At 34.6% G+C, this 12,797-nt stretch overlaps 1 protein-coding gene across 1 annotated transcript; it reads left to right on the top strand.

The window, feature by feature from the left end:
• Nucleotides 1–245: 245 nt before the first annotated feature.
• Nucleotides 246–1,204, top strand: LOC307187068 (protein BEX4-like). The gene has a single exon (XM_079922814.1). It carries the CDS (start codon nt 481–483, stop codon nt 841–843), a length of 363 nt encoding a protein of 120 aa, XP_079778940.1. The 5' UTR covers nt 246–480; the 3' UTR covers nt 844–1,204.
• Nucleotides 1,205–12,797: the final 11,593 nt, after the last annotated feature.

Below are 12,797 nucleotides of genomic sequence, written 5' to 3'. Positions count from 1 at the left end.
ATTTTTGTAGTTAGTCAAATATTCTTAAAATAAAATTCTAGTACCTTTATAATTATATAAGAAATACTTCTAGCATAACTTTCATGAGTGAAAGAAGAGTGTAAATCTCCATTATTGGATTACATTCCTTAAAGAGTGCTAAGCACATAATACTATAAATAAATATTATTTATTAAATTGTGAATAAGTTTTACAGTACTAATTTTAACCCATAACCATTCATTTAAACTTAAGTATCAGCGTCCCGCGGTGACAGAGGCCCGACGTGAACGGCCAGCGCCGACTGGCGCTCGCCGCGCTCTAACGGTAGACCAAGGTGTTGCTCGCTGCCTTCTCGGTCCCTGCGGGAGTGCGGGCCGGGGGCGGCCCCCAAAAGTAAGAGGTGCGGGAGGAGCAGGTCTGTGAGTCGAAGTGTCGCGGCGGCGCACTTGCAGCAAGAATCGGGAGGGGCAGGAGACCGCGAGGATAGGCCCAGGAGCAATGGCGTCCAAAGAGGAACAAGCAGTAAAAAATCTCAACGTGGAAAATACCCAACAGGAAAAGGAAGGCGGGGACCAGGCCCCTTTGCAGAATGGAGAGGAATCACGCGATTTAGGAGGGGGTAGAGGCCAGAAGCCTGGAGGACATGTCAGGCTGGGACGGATTAGACAACTTGTCCCTAATTTTCGATGGGCCATACCCAGCAGGCATATTGATCACAGTGAAGTGGGGGATGATGTAGAAAAGCACGTAGGGCAGATGATGGAAATCAGGAGAAAGACTAAGAAGCAGCAAATGAGGCATCATTTGCGCTACCAAACTCCTGAACCTGACAATCATTATGAGTTTTGCCTTATACCTTGAATCCTAAGATTATCCCTGAGGTCAGTAATGTGGCCTCTGCTCTACATGCTTGTAGTTTTTCTGATTTACTTTTTATGTAAACCTTTTGGTGTTTCCACTTACCAGTTTCTAATTGAATATTGCTTTGTCTCTGTGAAACTTTCTGTCAGCAGGGCAATTTCATCCAGTTATAGGAAAATTATTCTTTTCATAATACGAAATTAATAAAGCAGTTTACAAAGCAAAAAAAAAAAAATAAAAAAATAAACTTAAGTATCATATATTTTAGGACACTCTGACTTTTTTTTAATTTCCATGACCTATTAAAAGGTGATTATATTAAAATCTCCCTAACCAATTAAACAATCTGTACTATCTTTGTATATTGACCTAAAATTATTTAAAAAGCTATACATGACCAGTGCAGATAATTAGCCAATATATGTGTATCAAAATGTAGTAAGCCCCCTACATATGAACAAGTTCCATTCTGAGAGCGCATTTGTAAGTCCAATTCGTTCGTAAGTCCAATAAAGTTAGCCTAGGTACCCAGCTAACACAATTGGCTATATAGTACTGTACCGTAATAGGTGTATAATACTTTTCACACAAATAATACATATAAAACAAATGAACACAAAAAATAAAACATTTTTAATCTTACAGTATAATACCTTGAAAAGTACAGTATAACAGCTGGCACACAGGGGCTGGCATCAAGTGAACAGGCAAGAAGAGTTACTGACTGGAGCAGGGACAGGAGGTGGGAGATGGTAGAGCTGAAGAATCATCATCAATAGGAGATGGAGGGCAACTGCAATTTCACTGACTCCTGACATTGATAGCACAGGTTCTGGTTCTTTGCTGGAACCAGATGCATGTTTGCATCTTTGAAAGTTTGCAACTTGAAGGTTCCTATGTAAGGGACTTACTGTATAAGTATGAACCACTTACCTGCTTGTTCCATGATTCAAGTGTAGTTACTCTTAGTATTCAAGTTTGTATTCTCCTATGTATGTTTCTCATAATACAGAAGTTACACATTCTTTCACTAAGAGCTATTTTTCATATTTTAAATTATATGAAAAAGTCTACAAGTAAATGTTTAATTTACTTAAACTTTAATTTACCTAAAAAAAGTTTAATGTAGTGCCCTGTGCTCTTTTTCTTCTAAAAATATCTTAGACTGCATAACTTAGAATAGAGGATTCTTTAGAACTGAAGAAATATACATGTCATGTGTATCTTTGTGTAGAGGTAACTATAGTTAAATGTATGTGACACTGTGGTTTTTAATATTTTTACATAACTTTAAAATTTAATGGTAATACCATTAATATCTTCTGATAGTACTACTTTCAGATTTACTTTATTATTTTTAAAAGCAAACTAATAGTCCATACTACCTATGTATATTGTGGCTTATTTAATTATTCCCCTCTTGATAGGTAATTCAATTGCCCCTCATATTCTCTATTAAAAATATTTCTTTAACAAACAACATGTTAACAGGAATGTTATTGCATAGATTTCTATAAATGGAAGTGCTAGGTCTAACAGTATAACATTTTTAGAATATTGATAGGTACTTCTACCAGCCTACAAAGCAACTTAATGTGAATTAAGAAATGCACTAATTCTTCTAGGTAGACACAGCTCTGTTCCAGGACAGGAGGCTTGTCTAATGGAGCACAGGCTTCCTCCTTTTCTCTCCCTGGCCTGTCACCCTTGATAAAATAAACAACTTGCACATTTGTATATGGTGGCCCTACATAATGTACTCCCTAAATTGTGGGATATACTCTCCTTATAATGCTGAGTATATCTTACCATTATTTAAATTTGCATTTCCTTACCACTAGTAAGATTGACCATCCTTTTATATATTCATTACCCTTTTGTCATTACAAGCTTTCTACCTACAGTTATTGACAATTAATTCAACATTTCTTTAGTAATAGTGCTTTGAAATATGAAGGTGAATGAACCTACCTGTAGGTAAACTAGTAATCACTAAAGTGTTTAAAATATATTTGCATAGTAAAATTCATTTAACTAATGGCATTGAATTGAATTCAGCTAATAAATTTACATGTTTATTGTCCATTAATTTCCATATACATACCCTCAAATTCATTAAAAATTATCAGGGGCATACAATTAGCCACGATCATGAAAACACATTACAAGGAACGCTATGCATTGTTAATTATGGGAATGGAAAGCTTAGTTGCTCACATTAAAATAATTGATAAGCTTGTTGTATGTAGTTCTGCCATATAAAATAATAGGAAACAAGATTTCCTGAAGTGCATTGGCATTTGAATGGAAAATGCCTATATGAACACCAAAAAGCATTAAAATGCATTATTTATTTTCACAAGAAGGCGAATGACTCAATTCAGCCTGATTAGTAAAAAGAGTTGACGTTATAAAACTGGTTCCTGCACAACGTGTCATGATCTGTAATTTGACTTCCTAAAGGCACTGACATTGAGGAACAAAGTGGCTATGAAGCCATTCATAAATTGGCCTTACTTTTTCTCCCTCAACCCCATCAGTACTCACCTTTCACCCTAGCTCTAGAAATATAAATCTGAGTGCAATTCCTTGCATATACTACAGGAAATAACTGATCTCTTGGTTTATCGACACTTTGAAGAACTACTCATTTTCAGAATATGTAATATAGTCAAAACAAAGTCCTTTCCTATTCCTCGAAAATATTTATAAAGTGCGCTGACATTGTGCTGCTAAAATTTCTAAACAATCATCACAAACTGAATGTGGCCTCAGAATGTTGTCAAAAAATTAATTCAATTGTCTGTTTGTTCATGCATCAAAATATCTATTAAAATTTAATATGAACCAGGATACAGTAGTAACAACAAAAAAAGCAAGTCTCTATTTTCAGAAGATTTACATTCTGAATGGGGTGCCAGAGAGTAACAGACAAGATATAAATAAATGAACATAGACTCTTTTGTGTGGTGATTAATGAAGATAAATGAAGAAAAATCAAGGCAAGGAGATATTGAGTGAATAAGTAGGGTACTATTTTAGATGGGATAGAAACTGAGGCTGTTTTTTCTAAAAGGACTAGAAAAAAGTGAGGAAATTAGCCAAAATCCTTATATAAAGGAAGAGCAATTCAGGCAGGAGAACAATACAAGAACTCTGAGATGAACCATGCTTACATGTTCAAAGAACAGAAATGAGGCCAGTGTGGCTGGAAGAGGAGACTGGTAGGAGATGAAGTCAAAGGGATAAAGAAGTGTTTGGGAGATCACAGAGAGTTTTGAATTTTAGTCTGAGTGAGATGAGAAGCCACTGGATTGTTTCAAAGAGAAGAATGTAGGTTTTAAAGGGTCTTTTTTTTTTTTGTTGCTGTGTGGTTTGTAGAGGGGAATAGTAGAAGCAGGAGGTTATTGTAATAACCTAGATGAGAAATACTGATGGCTCAAAGTCAGGTGGTAGTGGTAGAACTGGTTAGAAGTTATTAGATTTTTGATTTGTGAAATTAGAGACAATATTTTTTGTCAATTTAGAGCCAGTAAGTTTGGATGTGGAGTGTGACAGAGGGAAGTCAGGATTTGGGGCCTGAGCAACAGGCAAAATGATTGTCACTTCATGGGGTATTAAATTTTTAGGAGATAAATACTGATTAACTTATTTAGACTGAACTGCTTGGTAACAGAAATGGTAAATATTTGTTGTGGCTTGTGATCCCTGAAAAAATTAGTGAGGCACACTGAGGGCAGCAGGAAATGAGAAATTTTGAGAACCTCTGGTATATGCTGATGGGAGTAGGGAGGGAATGATGAATGATTAGGGAGAAAGTGCAGAAAATTACAAGAGAAGCATATGAATAGCTGATAAATAAGGAAAGCCAGTGAACAAATTCAGGATGTACTGTTAGATATGACTACCAGCTCTTTATCCTTTGAAAAATACAAGAAGTGAAGTCTGGGACAGTAGATGGTTTTATTAGTGGGAGTGGTAGTCATTCTCTTTTAATAGCTTTTATTTTCATTACTTGAAAATGAGGAATAAGGAAAAGAACATGAGATATGAGGAGACAGAGGTATAAAATAATCATTGAAGAGATTATGAGAGTGAACTAGCTGAGTAAAAGCAACAGTTTTGCTAACCAACACCAAGGGCCAACGTTATTGTTCATCAAGTTAAATTGACACTAGACTAGTTTTATATTTATACACATACATTAGCTATTTAGATGAAGATATGAAATAGTGTTGGACTTAGGGTTCACTCTTCATGTACAATAGAATGTATGAGTTTCCAGAGAGATAAAAGTGTATATAAGGAGTTATTAAAGAGATGATTGGTCTAGTATAAACCAGATAAAGAGTGAATTGAGATCATAGGTGAAATAAGAGTCAATGAGAATTTTGTAAGATTAATGGATTAATAAATAAGTTGGTGGATTCAAATTTTTTGGAGTTGTAGTATTAGGGTAAATGAGTTAGAAATGTAGAAGGTATTAGAAGTAACTTCTACCAGTGTATCAGAATTACCAAGAAATAAAACAGTAATAATGTAAAGAAAAAAAAGCAACAGTAAGGTTTTTGTTTGTTTGTTTTTTTACTGTTTAATAACACTAAGTTGCTAAAGTACTGAAGAAATGAGAAATGAGGTGGAAATCTGTAAACAAATGCAAAAAGCAATGGGTGATATTATTATCATGAATTTAGAATGAAGGAAAGAGTTTTAAAGAAGTTGGAAAATAATTATTGGGAAGTGGCAATGAGGAGCAAGGTGAATATATAATCTGTGTCTAGGAACAATGTTAGCCTGGAGAGTAGGAGAAAAAAAAAAATTAATCAGGAGGGTTGAAGAGGAATCAACCAACTCTAGAAGAGATAGGTTAGTATCAATTAAAGAAAGAAGATGAATGGAACATCAGCAAGGATATTATTGAGAGTCGAAATTTTGGGGATTGGGGATTCTGAGCTTCAGATTAGAACGATTAAAGGTTGGGAAAGGTGTGTGAGATTAAGTCTATGTAAAGCCCAAAGGAGATTAGTGTCTAGGTGATGAGGCATGAAAATGAATGACAACTTGGGAATACTGGGTTTTCTGTAAATCTTGGCGTTATTGAAATAGTTTTGATGATCTCTTAGACAAATTGAATGTTTGCCCAAGAGTGTCCAGAGGGGGTCTGTGATTATTGTCTAAGAGGTGAGGATAGGGTTTCCAGGCACATGTGAATTATGTGGGTCCCTGATTCAGGAAAACCATAGTAAAATTCAGCCAATAGATTTTCTTTGGTACTAGAAGGATGATTTAGGATAGATTAGAATTTTTAAATTTGAAATGATACATATTTTCCAAAATAATAAGTCATATTTAATGTCAATTTCTAGATCCTAGGAAATTTATGTTCCCTTTTATTTAGAACGAAATCTAAATCTAAAATCCCTTTAGGGATATGGTTATGATTGATGGATTGATTATAGAAGGAAACTAATATAGATATCTTGTTATATACAGTTTTAGATAAAATGTAAAATATTTTAATGAACATTTCCTTATAGAAGATATTCTACCAATCAAGGGTCCCATACAAGCAGATACCATCATTTTCCAAAGTGCTTTGAGCAAAACCAAAATTTGTTGACCTGTTTAGTTGGGAATGTTCCACTTGTTGCAGAGCTCTTTGCTCTTGCTAAGGAATAATTAAGCTAAAAATAATCATTTATTTTATAACTTAATTTCCTCCTTAGACTTCTGAGTGATCTGAACTTTCAAGTAAAAGTTAATGGTATGTATTTTATAGCCATCAATTAATTTACAAATAGTGATCCTAATATTCCTCAGTTCTTTGGAGATCAGCCTTCTGACCTTCTGACCTTCTGACATTGGGCATATGGAAAAGTGCCAAATTGAAATATTATAAACAAACTCTGAATATTCAGCAGTAATTAATCTGAGAAATGATGAGAATATTTTTTCACTCAATATGATTGATCACCTTAGCAACTAGAAAGAAAGGAACAATCACTTTGATTTGCAATATTTAAAATATTCAAGCCACTCCAAGAAAAATATGAGAGAAATAAACTGAAACAAGTTGATAGAAAATGAGAACAAAGAATATGGAAAGAAACAATGGAATGTAGAAGTTGTGGGCACAAGAGGGCTGTCAAAGATTCAAAAAATCATGATTGTGTGGTCTTACAGTACCTAAAAAACAAGAAAAATAAAATCTTTACCTACTGAGATAAGAGATTTGTTTCCAGAGTGTTTATTGACTAATTTTTAAATCATACATAATATTTAATTCATATTATTGGTTGTCAGATTTAACAAGTAAAATAAAAAGTGACCAGTTAAATTTGAACATTAGATAAACACTAATTTTCAAGTAAAAGTATGTCCCATACATTATTATTATTATTATTATTATTATTCATTATTATCTGAAGTTCAAATTGAACCAGACATCCTAAATTTTAGCTGGTGACCCTAGTAATAGTGCTTATATAAATAAATAACCACAAAATGTCAGAGTAACTAAGTCCTTTAAGTTTTTAAACCCCAGAGACAGAATTTACTTAACCTGGTTATACCTATTATGACTTTATCATAAAAAATGTTAGCAGTGTGACAGTGGTAACTTATGTTACCCTAGTGTTGTCAGCTGTGCAGTGGGAATAATATCTACTTCATAGATTTGCTGAATAGATTATCAGGGACATAAATGTAAAACACTTACTAAGGACTTTAATCAGCAGAGCTGTTATTCCCATATACCTCAGGCTTAACTGTAGGTTTACCCTTTGGCATGACATGTGGATTGATGATTAGGATAGTGAAGCACAGAACACTGGGAACATAAGGAAACTTAGATAAAGATTTGCAAATTCTCTATTTTAGCAGAAAATAAACAGATTTAGGATAAAAAAGTTCACTTTAAAGAACATATGCTATACTTAGATATTTAGTGTTCATTTCTCCATAAATTCACTAAGTTATGGGTAAAAATCTATAGACAATGTACATTATTTTTCAAGAAAATGAAAAAGGGATAGGGTGTTTTAAAAACATCTCACAAAGGAAGCTGATATACTCCTCAGCTTGTTTAAGTTATCAAGAGCCAGCTAAAGTTAGTAGTCTAGGTGAGTTAAGGATTTTTGGCAATATCTAAGAACATTTTTAATGCATTTTGCAATTTGGCAAATTGTTAAAAATTATGAGAAAAGAGAGAGACATCATGTCCCTTCTTAATAATGAAAAATATTAGCTCTGACTTTACCCTATATTGCTTGTGGGCATGTGTTTAATTTAGTCGAATTGAACTGGAACCACTATAGAATATAAAGTAACCAAGAATGTTCCTGTAAGGAAAGAATGCTAGATGTTAAGGGGAAACTAGGTATACCATATCTTTTAATAAATATAATAATCAAAAATCCTGACAAATGAATGTGTTCTATTCTCAATTTTCTTTGGAAATGTATATGATACTTGTGATGGTTAACTTTGTGTCAGCTTGGCTGGGCCACAGTGCCCAGATATTTGGTCCAACATTATTCTAGATGTTTGTGTGAAGGGTTTTTTTGTTTTTTTTTCCCAGTGAGATTAACATTTCTTGAATGTTAAAGTAGATTACCCTCCATAATGAAATGTGAAGACCTTAGTAGGTGAAGTAGATTACCCTCCATAATGTGATGGGCTTTGTCCAATCAGTTGAAGACCTTAGGAGAACAAAGAAAACTCCCCTCAGCAAGAAGGAATTTCGCCAGCTGACTGCCTTTGGACTCCAACTGCAACTCTTCCCTGGGTCTCCAGCATGCCGGCCCTCACTGCAGATTTTGGATTTACCATCCTCCTCAATCACATGAGCCAGTTCCTTTAAAGAAATGTCCCTCTCTCAATCTCTATCGCTAACCTCTCTATCACTATCCTTTTATCTATATCTATATCCTTTACCTTTACCTATACCTATATATCTATATCTATAGCTACATATCTCCTGATGTTCTGTTTCTCTAGAGAATTCTAATACACAGTGCTTATGTTTTTTCATTGATTTTTTTTGTTTTTAACAAATAGGAAGTTGTGGCTATACCAATTTTATATTAAACCATTATCTAAACATGTGAAATGAAAGTCAGACAAGCAAGGGATAATTAAAAATAAAAGTAAATATTTTACCCTAGTCCATGTGTCTTAATATGTAGTATGAGAGTTACAATTGAAAATTACCCAAGTAGGTGTCCCAGTGTTTTAAAGGTATTGCACCATCCAATAAGTGCCATTATTTTCATTCTTTCAAGAGATTAAAAAGTTAAAACCTAACTTACATACCAGCAATGATTAAGCAAATATCCTTTTTTCCTTTAGGCCTCTCGCCTATTCAACAGTGAACACACTTGGAGCCTAAGATGTTTATGGTAGGCAGATTGCAGTTTTCCTGGCTATTCAACCCTTTCTAATTGGAGCCCCAGGCTTGGATCTCTCACATACCACATTGTGTACAACACTGCTCTGGTAGACAAATAAGTAGAAAAAATGAAAACAAGAAAGGCAGACTGGGTTTTTAGGAGGCAGGTTGAGAGAGTATGACATCCAATAGCCTGAAGCTCCTCACTGTGATGAAGGCTGTGAAGAGGTGATAATGCTCCGTGTTCTTCATGGCAGACAGATTTAGATGGGTCCTTCCTAGATGCCAGAAGGTAGATTTAAAATTAAATAGCAAACAGTTACTACCAGTATGAAAGTAGTGTTCACTGCAGCTCTGCACAGAATGTTGGTAACACATGTACCTCCAATCTGGTGTTCTGAAAAGCACTGAACTGGGAGAGAAAATTCAGTGTGAGCAAGTCGGCAAATGCTATGAGCAAATAGCTCTAAAACTCTGGGAAGGAGCAGCGAGGTAAACCAGCACAAAGAATATATTCTCAGTGAATCTAGGTCAGCCCAGAGGTAGAATTTAGATTCACAGGGCCTCTGGAAACATGTTATGATATCATTGTTTATAGCATAGATGACAACTGTACAAATATAGCCTCGTTTGTGCTCAAATTATTTTAAGGATTTGGACATTCTTTTTAAATCTCTCTACAGAGTTTTTTTTACTACAAGAAATTTTGTACTTCTGTGAAGTTCGCAGTATTTGCTGGCCTCCCTGCTGATGGTAGGTGCTGAGGATGTCTAATGTTAGTACATCAGGCTGTAATAAAATATGCATGAGAACACTGGCTGTCAGAACACTAATTTGGAAATGTATCTCTACCCTATTTGTACACATGAATTAATCTGGAGAAAAGATTAACTACATGCTATTTGTTAGCCATTAGCTTGTTACCAGTCAATGAGCAAGGTGACAAAAATGATGTTGTTTTTGCATTATTCCTCTAGGAGTCAATGGAAAATACGGAGTTTAAAGAAGCAAGTTATTTTCAGTCTTGATGAAAAAGCATGAAATTTTAGCAAGTGCATTCGTCAGGCAGTGATGGTATGTACTGTAGTTTATGGACTTGAATTTTAAAGTATTTCTTTGAATCTTTTTTCTTTTTTATCCATACATACTCTTAGAGGAGGTGGAATAAGTCACCACTGCAAATGTTCAGGTGCTCATTATATTCTTTAGACCCTTAAATAGACTTTTCCTTCACATATGTAGTTAACTTAAAATAATGGCATAACTCCATTTACAGCCTAAATGCTTGGGATAAATAGTCCATTATCTTTACCACCCATTCTTATTAGTAAATAAACTGTATCTTTTGTTCTTTGACTTTTATTTCTTCAATTAAGCAAGTTGATCTGCTACGACGGTTCTGAGCAAGGACTCTGGAATCTAAATATCTGTCTTTAAATCTGGATTCTAGAACTTTTTTAGCTATGTAATCCCAATCAAATTAATTCATGTCTTCAGTGCTTTAATTTTCTTATTTATAAATTGAGAAGAACAATAGTACTTAATGCATATAGTACACTAAGTTATAGGTTATAAGCACTTAGAATAAATCCTGGCATATAGTGAGCACTTTATACATATTAACTATCATTACTGCAGTCTTTTTAGTTTATTCTCTTTTATTTCATTGGCACTGTCAGATCTCCATTATCTTCCAGGTAAATTACTACAACAGCCTTCTACTCAGTATTTTCCTGTAATCTTCACCTACCTCAAGTTCATGTACACTGTTGCCAGCATGACCATATCAAATGCAGAACTGTTTATATCACTCCTCTGATGAAAAGTCTTCAATTTTCTCTATTTTCTTCAAGAGGAGGTCAAAATTATTTTTACAACATTTATGTCCCTTTGTGAGTTGACATCTTCCTGTCTCATCAACCTCATCTATTTCCACTTGGCATCTTGAACTTTATGTTTTAGCCACATGGAACAATTTCTATCTCCTTAAACACATCCTCAATCTCTCTGTGAGTGTGTCTTTGCACATTACACTTAATCTTCCTGTTATACTGATTCTTTAATAGTAAAATTAAATTCATCTTTCAAAACTCAGTTATCCAAAAAAGGTTACTAACTTTCCCCATCCAACCTATATTTTATGTGTTTTGTGACCCCCAATTTCAGTAAATTTTTACTTGTTCAAAGCATTTTTATGTTGCATTGAAATTATGTGTTTATTTCTCAGCATTGTTTTCAAGTTATGTCATAGGTATTCTGTATTTTATCCTAGAATTTCCAGAATTTACACTGCAGTGCTCTGAACATAGTAGGTCCTTCATAAACGTTCGTTAGGAGTGATGCAGTTATTTAAACTGTGCTTTCTTACACCTTGGTAAAACCTTTGCAGTATGAGATAAACCTCTGGGTAAAAGCAACTTATTCTGGAAGGTACAAATTAGCAGTAAGGACTAACAGAATCTAGGTCCTGGAGTAGGAGTTGAAAGATGGTATATGAAGAAGAAATTAAACATTACCCAACATTGCTGTATGCTTTAAAACAAAAAAAAACCCCAAACACCCAAAACCAAATAATAATAAAAAAAAAAAAACCCCAAAACGTAAGCAATACAGAAATACAGTTAGAGCTATAATCAATTCAGAGGTGAAATTACAACTATATACTTCTCTCAAACCCCATCATTATGGTATTTGCTTTACTCAACCTTGAACTAGTCTTTATTTCCCTGCTTTAGGCTGGATACAGAATTGTGCACTGTCATTTTAACTTAGTATTATATGTCAAAGATTTCATAATCCTTTAAATAGTTATTGGAAACTGTGATTAAAATGCCTTCATAATATCATAATTTTGTAAAACAATTTATACAAATGTTGGGAAAAATAATATCACAGACTAAGAAATTAAAAATAGGACCTTGGGGCTTCCCTTGTGGCTCAGTGGTTGAGAGTCTGCCTGCCGATGCAGGGGACGCGGGCTCCTGCCCCGGTCCGGGAAGAACCCACATGCCGCGGAGTGGCTGGGCGCGTGAGCCGTGGCCTGAGCCTGCACGTCCGGAGCCTGTGCTCCGCAACGGGAGAGGCCACAGCAGTGAGAGGCCCGCGTACCGCAAAAAAAAAAAAAATACCATCAATGATTCCCTTGACATTAGTCTTGAGGTCAGGAGGAGGGCAAGAGCCTTGTGACCATAGGTATGAGATGTAAGAGAGCATATCCCCAATTAGGAAAAGGAGAGATAGATTTGTACTTATAAAGTAATTAAAAGCTAAATGTGGGACTCATAACATGTCACGTGATTTGTGCAGTAAATACTTCAGATCTATAACTGGTATATAATGTCTAAACAGGAAGACAAATATAAAAATTTTTGCATTAGTTTAATGTGAATTGAAGTTGTATTTATTATGGAGACTGGCTTTATCATAATCACTCTTTTATTGTTGACAAGTTATGTAATTTTTTTGCTGTTTTAAAAAGCACTGCATAAACATCCTTTTACCTAGATTTTGGCTGAATTGCTGATTGATTTTCTCATGAATGACTTGTAGTAAAATAACTAAATGG

The sequence above is a fragment of the Stenella coeruleoalba genome (assembly GCF_951394435.1).
Source record: "Stenella coeruleoalba genome assembly, chromosome: 1".
Taxonomy (NCBI): Eukaryota; Metazoa; Chordata; class Mammalia; order Artiodactyla; family Delphinidae; genus Stenella; species Stenella coeruleoalba.
This window is presented reverse-complemented; position numbering and strand designations above follow the sequence as displayed.

Excerpts from the sequence above, each read along its gene's own strand:
- LOC307187068 (XM_079922814.1), top strand. The coding sequence starts at position 481 with ATGGCGTCCAAAGAGGAACAAGCAGTAAAAAATCTCAACGTGGAAAAT.